The sequence below is a fragment of the Molothrus aeneus genome, chromosome 6 (genome assembly GCF_037042795.1).
Source record: "Molothrus aeneus isolate 106 chromosome 6, BPBGC_Maene_1.0, whole genome shotgun sequence".
Lineage (NCBI taxonomy): Eukaryota > Metazoa > Chordata > Aves > Passeriformes > Icteridae > Molothrus > Molothrus aeneus.
In genome coordinates, this window is record NC_089651.1 from 39720458 (window position 1) to 39734464 (window position 14007).

The 14007-nt window shown below is 41.4% G+C and overlaps 1 protein-coding gene across 3 annotated transcripts in view; it reads left to right on the forward strand.

Moving 5' to 3' along the window:
* Window positions 1-14007, forward strand: part of YLPM1 (YLP motif containing 1) — a 35849-nt gene that overhangs the window by 4330 nt on the left and 17512 nt on the right. For all 3 annotated transcript variants that reach the window (XR_010783774.1, XM_066551362.1, XM_066551363.1), the window contains exons 2-6: window positions 1758-1994; window positions 2902-3096; window positions 4332-5074; window positions 7151-9463; window positions 11843-11948. Coding sequence is in view for 2 of the 3 variants with exons in the window: in XM_066551362.1 (XP_066407459.1) it covers window positions 1758-1994; window positions 2902-3096; window positions 4332-5074; window positions 7151-9463; window positions 11843-11948 (3594 nt within the window). In the remaining variant the exon portion in view is untranslated. The remainder of the gene's footprint in view (window positions 1-1757; window positions 1995-2901; window positions 3097-4331; window positions 5075-7150; window positions 9464-11842; window positions 11949-14007) is intronic.

The window sequence follows — 14007 nt, forward strand, 5'->3', positions numbered from 1 at the left end:
ATCACCTTATAGTGAGTGCCTTTTGAGATGGATAATTGAATCAGGCTTTGTATAGCTGGGAAAGTATGCTCCTCCCTTGAGTTGCACTTATTTCAGCATGTTGTTGAATGTTTCTGACAGTCTGTGCTGCAGTGTAAATGCATATCTTCCACCCAAAACTATGGAACTCTTCTGAGACATATTCTTGTTAAAAAGATTCATGGCAGGAATAGTTGCATGATCAATTTAAAGTCTGTGAAGCATAGTCTCTCATTTCATTGACCTCATTTCCAAGTTACAGAAGTATTTAAAAAAAAAAATACAGCTCCATATTTGTGTTACCTACCAAGAGAAAACATAATTTCTGATCTGAGCATGAGGTAGGTTTCTAGCAGAAAGTTACTCTTCTTCTAAACCTGTTTAAGATGGGCAGAGTGATTAACTTGTGAGAAATCTCATCAGACAGCACTTGCTGTTTTGATGTTGTCACACTTTTATTTTGAAATGCCTGCACCTTTGGATTCTTTTCTGACTGGGCTTTATATAGGTGTTTTTTCTTAACTGTGCATGCTTGGATGGAAGGGAAGAACAGAAGGTATAAAGAATGGAGATCAGTCACAGATTCTCAGAGGTAATGAAATTGAGAGCACAAGAATGGTTGCACTAGGTTAGACCAAAAATTAGAGTACTTTATCATTCTGTCTTTGATGGTGACTAAAAGCAGATGTTAAGAGAACAACTTAAAAATCAAGGGTATAGCAATACTTTCCTAGGATACAGGAGCTGCCTTAGCTGTAAATGGTGTATTTATTTTCAAACTATGTAGATTTTTCTGAGCTATGACTTGAATCCACAAAATTTTAGCCCTCAGAGAGATCTCTAGTAGGGACTCTGGTGGCACAAGACCGTGTCAGGTGAAGAGTAGCCTCCCACAGATGTCTTTCTATTAATTTGATGACAGATGTTTCTCATATTGGAAGAGAGATACAGAACTGTTGGTTCTTATTCATGCCTCTTTAAGACACTACTGCTTAAGTGTTGAGATACTTATCTCTAGTCTTGTTCTTTATGTTAGTGGCAGCTTACTTTTTGAAGCTTCTGTCATCTCCCTTGAGTACTCTTAATTCTACCCTGAAATATTTAAAACTGAAAGCTTATTATTTCTTAAACAGATCATTTTTTTGGGATGGAACCATATCCACTTCCCTCTTCAGCTGTTGAATGAGTCAGAATTAATGAGAATTCAGATTATACATAATCTTCAGTATATACTGGCTCTGATTCTTCTTTTTCTTTCCATAGCTTTGTTCAAATATCTTCACCACAATTTCTCAGCTGCCATTTTCAGTCTACTTGATATCTGTGTTCTCTGTTCATCCTCTTCATCTCTTCCGTACATTTCCTTCTTTTTCTCTTTACTGTAATTCTTAGTTATAAAAAGCTCTAAAACCAATAAACATGGTACTTATAGCTTGTCTGTAGTAATTTTGCTTATTATTGCCTGTGCTCCAGATTTTTGTTAGTATTGTTTGCTATAGTTAGAGAATAGTAAGCTTGTTGGGGTAAAAAGTAAATTCTGTTGTGGGTTCTGTGCATCACGTAACGGTTTATGAATTTTGATTTAATTTTCTGATATCCGTTGCAATACTGTTGCTGAAGAAGTGAGTTTTTCCTCAAAACAGTTTTAAAAACTTTTCTACAGTATGATTCTAATGGCTATCATTAATGATTTTCTATTGTTTTTCTTGTGAAACTTAGAAAATCTACATCTATTACAGGAACAGCAGCAATACTGGTACCAGCAGCACCTGCTTAGCCTGCAGCAAAGGGCAAAGGCCCATGCTCAGGGACAGCAGCAGATGAAAAGTCCAGTAGTGAAGGATGAGCAGAGAGCAAAGTCTGAAGAAGAGAAAATGAGTGCTTCAGCTCAGCAGTCTGAACCTCCTGCTCTTAATGAATCCCTGCCTCCAGCATCCAAAGAAGAGGAGTCTTCTCTTACATCCACTGAAACTCAGGTAAGGCTTTGTAAAGTGATGCGACTCCATTTGTGTCCTAGTTGAGCCAAAACCCCAGGAAAATTAATGCCATCAAATTCTCTTGATACTTTGTAACAATAACTAAATGTTGTGAAGCAGTCTTAAAAAAGAACATTTGCTAAAGCTGCACCAATTAGAAAATACACTTCTTGTATATAAAATTACATATTCACCCACACATGCACCAAGCAAGTCTGAGCTGACTCCCTTGCACCATCCACAACATTGTCTGTGAGAACACCTCATGATATCGAAGTGCAAAACCAGGTAGGTACTCAGTTCTTGAGGAATGCTATGTTTAAGACACTATTTCTTAATTTCTCTCTGGCACTTTGTGAATTCTGGCTCCCCCTCTCTCTGTGTGTTAGAATTGGTCTGAAAGCCGAGAATTTTGCACAGAGGTTTTTTAATCAGCATGCTCAGTAACAGTTACTGTATAATAGATGGAGCTCATGATTGATGTTTGAACAGTGTGTGCTCCACTTTAACTTACAGCATGCAGGTTCCTACAAAGTGACAGAAATAATGCACTTGGAGTTACTTTATCTCATAATGAAAAACCAGTTTCCCATTGCATTTGCTGAGTGGCAGATAACAGATTTTCATTACTCTCTTTCCTGTAGGTAGTTTCTTTATGTATGAATAACTTAATTGCCATCAGCCTAGCCTTTAGATTAGACTGTTCACATTAAGAAACTACATGTTCACATTCAGAAAAGGTGGGATAAAATCAGCCTTCCAAAAGCTGTAGGTGGCTGGCACACTGAAATAGAGTGATAAAGTAAGGAACAGTGAGAAAGTTCCTGTAAAATGTGTAGTGACCTAGTGTATTTTTTTCTGACAGATGCAACTTTCCTTTGTTTATAGTATTTACCTTTTTCTGTAGCTCAATATTGAACCTCCTGATGACCCTGAGGAGGATTTGAGATTGCAGCAATTGCAAGCAGCAGCAGCTCAATGGCAGCAGCACCCCCATCAGCGGGTTGGGTTCCAATATCAGAGAATAATGCAGAAGCACGCTCAGCTGCAGCAGATAGTACAGCAGTATCAACAGATCATGCAACAGCCTCCACACTTAGAGGTGAGACACTAAGGAGGTGGTTTGATATACATCCTGGGTGACCCAGCACTCACATTCTGCTGAAAAATACATAGTTGAATAATTTGTAATGGTTGACTCATTTGTCTGGCTAATTTTTCTGCTTGGGTAGAGGTTTATATCCTCTGCCCAAGGAGGTTTATAAAGAAACCTATAAAGGTTTATAAATAAACCTATAGAGGTTTATTTTTTCCTACTGTCACTCAACTTCAGAATGAAAAAAACATTGGCAGATGGTGATGAAGCTTCAGTAGGATGAGAAATACAATGTTTTACACTTCTTGTGAGATTTTTTCGGATGTACCTAGGTGATACAGGAGCAAAGCTGAACACAATATTGAACTTACTCAGCTTTGAGTGTTTTGCCACTGGAGAAACAATTCAGAAAAGTCATGTAAACAGATGATTTCACAGAGTAATTTGGAAGCTGCTCTATTTTACAAAAATAAATATGTACAATTATAAATGTAGATGACAAAAATAGACAGGAAATGTAGTTTTAAAAATCAGTATCTCACATTATTTTTAACTCAAGTAATCAGTTGAAACCTTTTGTAACCTTTAAGCTTTTAAGTAGAAGTTGATTATAGTATTAGAGAGTTGAGTCAACTCTTATTGGGTTGGTGGAGTTTGTATATTAGACATTTCTTGGTAGGTTGGGCTGTCTGCGTTTGTTCTTGATTTGTTTTTTTTTTAATCTCTTTGGGTAAACTTTAAAAATCTCAGGCAAAATCAAGCCTGATATCCTCACATAACGAAAGACAGAATTTGAAAGAAGCTTCATTTGTGCAAATAAGATCTGGCAAAGGCTTAGAGAAAAATAATGGCAGACAGCTGAGGCAATCCTGAGCAGATTAATAGCAAAAACTGAAACCTTGAGAAATAGACACATAATGTATATATGTGAAGATTGATTTGAGCTTTATCCATTGTTAGGATGCAGTAATAATACAGTTTATACAGATTATAGGTTTCTTCAGCTGTCCTGTTCAAGTCTTCTATACATAGATATAGACTATAGTCATAAAATATATAAATTTTCACAATGTCTTTAGATGTCACTGTTGGTGTTCACTTTTGTTTTGGTGTAGTTCTTCCTCAACCTTGCACCCAAGTCATCAGAAATTGTGATATTATAAGTGATACTGAAATACTCGGCTCTGAGAGTAACTGACTATCTAAGGTATTTTGAACCTGTTCTTGTCATCTCATTGCAGACAATGTCAGTGGACATGCAGCTGCGACATTATGAGGCACAGCAAAAACAGTTCCAGCAGCTTCATAAAGATTGGGAGCGATCAATGAACCAGCAGTGGCAGCATCAGCTTCAAACCTACCCTCACAAAGACCAGCTTCAAGAATATGAGAAACAGTGGAAAGCATGGGATGAACAGATGAAGGTTACTCAGTCACATCTGCAGGAAAAAGTGACCTCACTCCAAAATCTGAAGAATCAATATCCTGCAAATGTGTCGCTGCCACCTCCATTTATTCCATATTCCCAAACTGGTCAAGGTGGCATTCCTATTATGCCTCCAACTTTACCTTCAACTACACCTCCACTGGTTCCCCCGCCTCTCTCTTCTGTTTCTCAGTTATCCAATTCCTCTGTCCCTTCAGGATCTGGTTCTCAAAGCAGTCAAGCTACTGAAACACCAAGGCCAGCCCTCCTTCCCACCCCTGGTACCTATGCATCAAAAATAGCTAGTTCAACTAGCTATTCACCTTACCATTCTCAAGCAGGTTCATCCTTTGGCTCATCTGACCATGGAAAATCGCAAGGTCATCTTAGTAAACAAACTGTAAATATTTCATCTGAACAGCAGTGTGGGGAACTGAAAGGCACTTCTGCAGTGTCTTCGACACACACGCCTGTTGTGCAGGATAAACCAGTGAGGTCAGGTGGATTGCTTCCAGATCCTCCCAGATCAGCACGTTTTGAAGGCCCTAGAGGCCCTAGGTAAGAAAATTTTTGTTGATTTATACATATTCCAGGCTACAAGATTTTCAGAGATTTATTAAGAAATGAAATATATATCTTTTTCTCAAATCTTTTTGAGGTTGTGGGAAGTGTGTATTTCAGTGGAGGTTTTGTTTTTAATGTATGTACACCATACATACTCTCTGTATTTATATTTTTAAAGCAAGGATACATAGATGGCTTTCACCTGAGCATAATCTAGAGTAGTTTGCTTTTTTTTTGGGGGGGGGTAAAGTGCTTGAGGATGCTGCCCCTTTTTAGTCACAAAGACACAATGCTCCTTCTTTGAAAATAGGAAAGCTGTTGTAAATATTTTATGTCTTTGCTGATTTTATACCTGCTATATAATTTAATCCAAGATCTTGGTTTTTTGAGTGTTTTTCTTTAATACATGATACCAGGGTTTAAAAACAACATCTGTTCTATCTGCTGGTTAGTTCTAGATGGGTTGGTGTGATGTCTGCACAATCAAAGGGCAGTGGTGTTCTGCTCAATTGTTTCTATCCTTGTGTACTCTGCTAGACTTTACAGTAATATCTTCGTGGTTATTCCCCTTCTCTTTGCTTCCAAAGTGATCAATCATGAATAATAATTTGTGAATTGCTAGCAATGTACATGAGCTTTATATAAATGAATCATTTTTACCTCCTGGTAGTTTTTAAAAAGTGTTTCTGTTCTGGGGATTTGTTGGATTTACAGTTCTGAACAGACTGTTTTCATTACTTGCTAGTGCATGTCTTTTATGTGTGTTGGTTTAGAGCTCAGGCCCAGGTTGTCTTTCTGGGCTGTGAGCAGACATTTCTGGTTCATGTCCAGCTTTTCATCCACTGTAATCCCAAGTCCTTCTTGGCAGGGCTGCTCTCAATTCCATCACCCAGCCTATACTGAGACCGGGGGCTGCCCTGACCCTTGTACTTGGCCACATGAGGTTCCCTCATGTGTTCACATGGGCCTACTTCTCAAACTTTTCTAGGCACCTCTGGATGGCATCCTGTCCATCAGGCATGTCACCCACACCACTCAGTGTTTGGTGTCCTCTGCAAACTTGCTGAAGGTGCACTCAGTGCCACTGTCTACGTCATTGATGAAGATAAAAACAGTGTCCAGTCATCTGAGGGACACACGTATCACTGATCTGTGTCTGGACGTTGAGCCATTGTCCCCTATCCTCTAGATGCGACCATCCTGCCAGTTCCTCATCCACTAAATAGTCCCATCCATCAAATCCATCTCTTTAGAAAGAAGGATGTTTTGGGGGTGCACAGAAAAGGCCTTAAAAAAGTCCAGACAGATGACATCGATAGCCCTTCCTTTATCCATTAGTCAATCCATCATAGAAGGCCACTGGGTTGATCAGGCAGAGCTTGCCCTTGATGAATCCGTGCTGGTTGTCTCCAATAACCTCCCTGTCCTCCATGTGCCTTGGCCTAGCTTCTTGGATGATCTTCCCAGGCAGAGGTGAGACTCACAGGTTAGTTTCCAGGGTCCTTCTTTCTACTCTCTTTTAAAACAGATGCAGTATTTTCCTTCTCGCAGTTGCCAGGTACTTCACTGACTGTCACCATTTTCTAGATATCATGGCTTGGCAAGTATGGTAGCAAATTCCCTGAGTATTCTGGGATGTATCTCATCAAGTCCCCTAGACTTACATATATTCAGGTTCTTCAGGTCATCATGAACCTGATCTTCTCTTATTGTGGGAGTGACTTTGCACCCCTAGTGCCTGTTTTGCAGTCCATCCACTCAGGAGGCGCGTAGGGTTGTCAGTGAAGACTAAGGCAAAAAAGTTGTTGAGTATCCGAGTCTTTTCCTCATGCATTTTTACCAGTTTGCCAGTTGTGTTTATCCAAGGGGTACACTTTCTGTGACCTTTCTTTTCTGGCTGATGGCCATGCTTTGGCCTTCCTGATTCATCTAGTGATGTACAACTGTGAATCCCAGACATCTAAGCAACTTGACTTTAGACATGAGTTCTCTATTTTGTGTGAAATTAATCTATAGGACTTTAATATGACATGTTCATCTGAATAACATTTACTGTTGTGTCATCTGTAGATTTGACGGACCTCGAGGAAGAGGATATGACAAGTTTGAAGGCTCAAGGCAGAGAGGACCTCGTTTTGATTCCCAGCGCTCAGAAGGATACAGGTCACGTTTCGACCGACAGAATACAGATGGACAGTCTTCAAGTAGATGGGGCTCTATCCCACGAGGACCAGCAGGACAATTTTATACAGCAAATGCATCACATGGACACGGTTCCCGACCTAGTGGTCCACGGTGGATGGGGCCCAGGCCTCATTTGGGACAGCAGCAGCAGCAGCAGACACAGGTAGACTCACAGTCAGAAAGCAAAGAACCTTTTACAGACACAGCTGGTGATCAGCAGTCTGTAAGCAGAACTGAGTCTACTCCTGACGCACAGAGTACAGGTCCCATTGAGCCAAATGAGGACCTGACAAACACTCAACAGGAGCCATCCAAAGCTGAAGTCAAAGAACCTAGTTCAGACCCTCCTAAAAAGTGGACATGGAGTTCACATGATCCCAACCAGCAAGTAGAAGAGTCCAAGGCACCCTCCCCACCTATTCAGAACCAGAATACAGTACCCCCTGCAGAAGGAAATGAGGATTTGGATTCACCAGATGGCCAGTTGACTGCTTCAGATAGCACCCAGGGCCTACCTGGACCAGAAGGCAGAGGAAAAGGGCCATTCATGCATGAAGATAGAGGAAAGGGACCAGGAAGCAGAGGAAGGGGCCGTGGCAGAGGGCAGGGGGATGGCCGCGGCTGGGGAATGGGCCGTGGCCGGGGAATGGGAAGGATGGATGGTGGCCGGGGAATGGGAAGGATGGACGGTGGTTGGGGAATGGGCAGGATGGACGATGGCCATGGCCGGGGAATGGGCAGGATGGACGATGGCCGTGGTAGAGGATACGTATACAGAGGCAGGGGGCAGGCTAGGCAGCCATCCATCCGTGGCAGGGGAGCGTTCAGGAGGGCAGACAGCAGGGAGAGGATGCCAGATAGACGGTCAGGCAGCAGGGAGAGGATGCCAGATGGACAGTCAGGCAGCCGAGAGAGGGGGCTGGGTGGACGGTCAGATAGCCATGAGAGGGTATTTTCTAACCGAGACAGAGAGCCACCTGGACGGACAGGCAGCTGGGACAGGGGACGGGCAGGAAGCCGGGAGAGAGGCCCGGTGAGACGCGCCTCTAGCCGGGAAAGAGAGCCCATGCGGCGGGCAGGTAGCCGGGAGAGGGAGCCCATGCGGCGGGCGGGTAGCCGGGAGAGGGTCCCCGTCAGGCGGGCAGGTAGCCGGGAGAGGGTCCCCATCAGGCGGGCAGGTAGCCGGGAGAGGGACCTGGGCAGGCGGGCAGGTAGCCGGGAGAGATGTCCCATCAGAAGGGGAGATAGCCATGAGAGGGAAGCAGGAAGATCTGAAACAGGCAGTATGGGTAAACCCATTCACCTAGGAGACGACCCTGACAAATTGCCTCCGTACCATCGAGATGAAACATTCAGGGGTTCTTGGGGTCACGAAGATGATACAATGCAGGAGGAATTTCCTTTAGATAGTCAAGATGACCCGTCTTTGGAGCATGAGCAGTTGGATGAGTGGGAAAGAGAACAATACTGGAGAGATCACAACTCTGATTATCAGGATGATTCTGTACATGTGTATGATCGAGATGACAGGTTGCAATCCCACCATTCACTGCCTCCATTGTCTCCCCTACCACCACTACCTCCTTTATCATCTGATCACGACAGACGAGATTCGTGGTGGGATGACTGGAAAAGGCCAAGAGAAAGGGAACTGGAGAGAGATCTAGATAGAACTGGAAGATCCTCAGATATTTATGATCAAGATTTAGACAAAGAATGGGATAGAGACTGGGACATGAGACCTATGGATAACAGAGAAATGGGGAATCGTGACCTGGATATCCCCCCTCTACCACCATTACCACCCCTTCCACCTCTGGACAGGTATCGTGAAGATAGGTGGAGGGACGATAGGAACAGAGATCATTATGACAGAGATCTCCGAGACAGGGGCGAGCTTAGGATTCGAGAATATCCGGAGAGATATGACACGTGGCGGGAGAAGCAAGACTACCTTCCTGAAAGGACTGACTGGGAGAGGGAACGCTTGTCAGATAGGTGGTATCCAGATGATGGAGAGAGACTGAGGTCCCTGGATGACCACTCAGATACATCCCTTCCTCCCCCTTCACATTCCTCTGATATGCTGGGAGCAGATTCAAACCTGGACTCTGACCAGTCCTTGGGAGGAGTGATGGTCCTAAGCCAAAGACAGCATGAGATAATTCTGAAGGCTGCCCAGGAGCTCAAAATGCTTCGGTGAGTTACCTGGTTCTGTGATTTTGAATAGGAATCCCATTCTGTGGGATCCATTTGAATCAACACAGTAATGGCTTCATTTCTTTTACCTGCAGCATGATAGTAGGAGCTCATGTGGAAGAAGTTATTTGGAGTACTTTTACCACAGTTTTTGTAGATGGACTTTTTTCTTAAATAGATGATTGTCCCTTTCCCTGTGAATATGGTGCTCCATGTATGGAGCACATGCTCCATGTGCTCCACTTTCCAGGAAGAGAACTGTCCCATCATCTCATCAATCTTTTTGTTATCCTCAAATAAACATGTGGATAATTGTTTTTCAGTATTTTTGGTAGTATCAGATGAGCTTAGTGATAATTGCTTTTTAGTACTTACCCCTCAAGACCTACATTAATGTAGTTCTTAAGACCTAATTTTTTTATATTGCTCACTTTTAAGTTAAAACATAGGTGGGTTTTTGTTCGTTTGTTTGGTTTTTTACAGAGAGTCCTCATTTGAAACCAAATATTGTCAGTGAACAATTTTCTCAAATTCGGTTGATCTTAAGTTCTGGGAATCAGCATAAAAGGAGTGATATAACAGTTAGGAAGATATGAATGCAAGAGTTTATCAAGACTGCATTTTTAGAAAGCAGCTACTAGACTTCCTAAGGCTGTAATAAGTGTTTATTATGAAATTGGTAATAGGAGAGATGGGGCTGTATGAGGCTTTCAGCAACCTAATCTAGTGAAAGGAAGGCTGGAACTAGATGATTTTTAAAGTCCCAACTCAATCCATTTCATGATAGAGATGTTTTGCACTTTTCTTCAGACTGTTTTGTTTTCAGATTTGTAAGATTGCTGAGCACCTGTCCCATATAGAAGGTCTTAGATGCATGCCAAAATGCAAGAAAAATAATTTTTTTTAAAGGGAGAACTTTTATTCTGAATAATTTAATAACTTACTACAGTCAGATTAATTCAATGGTGTTATTAACTGTGAAGTCTGTGTTATAAAGTAGTATTTGCTAAAAGTTTGGAGTAACATTATTTTCAGCTTCCTGACTTTCCCATTGCCTCTGTTGCCCAGCATATGTTTTGCTGTTTTTTGTGTCTAGCTGCAAGCCAGTCACTTAGGCTAAGGAACATAGTTTGAGAATCACTATGAGAGAAATTTATTAGGGCTTGAATAATTTAAACATAGTCACTAAAATGTTTTATGTAAAAAGTAGTTACATATGCATCTTTCAAAGCCAGTAAAAAGGGGAAATATAAACATGATACTGATTTTTAACAGAATATGAGAGTAATCTTCAAATTAATTACACTGGTACTTCTCATTAGTTTCTTATGGGCAAATGATTTAAGTCTGAACAGTAGGAACAACTTTATGGAGATTACTTATTAATTTTTATGGGGATTTTTTGAGCCAAGAGTTACACCAGTAGTGTGGTATATAACTGCTTTCATCTCCAAAACTAAAGCCTTCATCTGGCTTTGCTTTTATTGTGTGTAAAACAACATGGTCTCAGCTGCAGCCTGCTCTGTATTTGTGATCTAGTGTAGTGCTCAGTTTACTCTTTTGTATTTACAAAATGCTGAGGATTCTTTTCTTTGAGCCAAGTTCCCCTTCTGCTGAACACTGAACTGATGCATTACTGGTTAGTGTGGTTTCTGTTATGCCTTGTTACAGAGGTATCCCATTCCTAGCAGTTTCATTTAGAAACTGCTTCAATACACAGAGTTATTAGCAATTGAAAAACCTAGATTAAAAAATGCTAACAAAAACTGAAGGGAAAGGAAATCATATTCACTAGAACTTTGTAATCCAGTGATTGTAGTACTCACAACTGAACCTGTTCTCTGCTCTGTAGAGTATGTATTGGTTGTGTATTAAATAGCATTTTGATATATAAACCAAAGAAGCAAAAGTTAGACTCATTGTTTGGTTTTTTATATATTGGAATCTCTTGTGCTTTGTTGGCCTCAATCCTGTTACCATGTGAACCAGAGCAAGTAACTGAGAGCACTTAGGTATGTGTTTCTAAGGGGTTTCTTGCTTGCAGAAGGTGTTGACAAAAACCAAAGATCAGCTTTTCTCTTTACTGTTCAAATGGAGTGATTCTGGCAAAGCACAAAAGCATAACTACATGTCTCAGGAAACTTGTGATCAAAAAGCGTGCAGCTAATACACTAAATGCCTCCATTAGGCAGGTGGATGTGAAACAGGGATTTCTGAATCACAGCATTGCCCATATAAAGCCTGCTGTGTCCTTTTCTTTTCTTCTTTTGGTTTCGTCTCTGGTACTAGTGTAATACATGTTCTCACCATGAGCATTGATTTCTTTAATTTTTCATTTAAGCTATAGACTGATAACACTTTCTTATGATGCATGTGCAGGGAGCAAAAAGAACAGCTACAGAAGTTGAAGGAGTTCAAACCTGACATTTCCACCCAAGACTCTCCAAGATCACAGAGCACAAGCACAAGGCCAGGTGCCTTTCAGGTAAATTCATCTTACACTGATGACATGTTGGTAGCAATTACTGTTTATGTATGTTGAACCAGTTCTACACACTGATGGTCAAATTTCTCTCTGGAGTGCTTTCCCAGCAATCCTTACAACCTTAGCTATCTTCTGTTGAGGCAAAACAACTTCTTCGTTTCTTTAAATTTTCCAAAGCATTTTCTGCTCAGTCTGTTGCAGCAGACCTCTCGTTAGGGGTTGAAATGAGCCAAGGCACGGACTCTCATTTAAAACCTGAAAAGGGTCCTGGTTTATTCTTCTTTACAGCTTAGCCATCCCGACTCTGACTACAGCAAACTCCTGCTGTTGGCTTCTCTGACAGACTGACTGCTGGCTATTTCCTGCTGGAATAGGACTGCAAGTATTTCATTGCTGCCTCTGACTGCAGGCTTTTACCTAGCTCAGCTATGACTGCAGGCTCCAACAGTAGACTCTATCAGACCCAGACTGACCTCGCAGCAGATCTTTTGCAGCAGCAACTCTCTTCCTTGTTTTGTTCTTCTTTGTGTCTCTCTGGATCATTCCTTCTTCCTCAGGCCTTCTCTACCTCCTCAAGGTCCTCTTCCTCAAGGCTCTCCCTGAGTGGCCAACCCATGCCTTCTATCACACTTACCTTTATTAGTCAGACCCCATTAAGGGCAAGGCTATTCTTCTTTGGTAATTAGTACAGCTGTGACTTATCAGGGGCGAGGACCCTTGTAATCCCTTCTTCTACACCTACAAGTCCACCATGTCTTCTGAGTATGACCCATCAGGGATGGTTGCACATAAAACAGTCTACATTGCTGTAGGATAATGTGCGAAAAGAGGTGAGCTCTCCCAAAACAGGGACGTAAGGTTCACAAGAAGACCCTATTTTTCTTTGCTTAAGTTCTTTCAATTTGCACTGCTTTTCCTACTCCAGGAGCTATCTCCTCTTTGAAGTTGGGAAAACTTGAGGATACATCTGTCAGAAATGGAGATATTTCAATGTAGCATGGGCATTAGCCTTCTGTTTGCTGTTTTTATTGGGAATTTTTATTACCTTCTAGAATATAATGAAGTGCCTGGAAACTCATGTTTGTGTACCTCCATCCTGTTGTGATGCAACTACTCCTCTACTGCTTAATTTCCTGTGCAGTTCTGGTAACTGTTCTCAGATGCTTATATTTGGGTTTTTTGATAATTCAGAAATCAACTGAACTTCTGCAGTCGTGCTAACTCAGGTTTATAAATCATTCCTAGAATGAGTAAACAGTTTTGTTAAATGTGTATTGGAGGAGACATCTGAGTTGATGCACCATCTTTGTTCTTCATCACATCTTAACCCCAAAGTTACTCACACCAATAAATTTAGCCATAAGGTCTTCTGGCTCTGACATTTAGCCAGACCAACCTTTTTTTGTCCCTCCGTCCAGGGAAGTGTTATGCAATGAATGAGGCACTGCAAGTTTTCTTTTTGCTTAGGTGACCTCTTCCTTGTTTACAGTGTCTGTAAAGTAAAATAATGGAGCTGGTTTGCTACCAAGATATGTTGATGCCTTTAGGAAGTTAGAAAATATCAAAATAAAATATCTCAGACTACTTCACTTGTCTGCCTAGAGGTTTTCAAACAACTTTTGTCTTTCATGGAATTCTTCCTTCCAGATATTTCTGCCATGACTTTGAGATGTTATTACAGAGCTCACCTTTGTATCTACAACCGTCGTGCAATTTTTGTTTTATGTTGCTAATAAGGCTGTCTGTAACTTGGCATCTGCTCTGATGCTGAAAAGTCTTGTAATGTGTGGGGTTTCTTGTGGATGTTTGGTTCATGAAGGATTTGGTTTGGTTTGGTTTTTGACTAGGCAAGACCTTCCAATTTCTTATGTTCTTCCAATATTTATTTTATTAAGGTTTTTCCAGGTATTTCTCCTCTCTGAATTTTTCCAGTGGTTTCCACAACTGGCTTTATCAATCCTTTTGCATCTCACCAAGCTGCCCTACTTTCAGATTTTCAGCCTTCACACAGACAGCAGGAATCTTTGCAGACAGCAGGAGTCTTTGGAAATAAACAGTA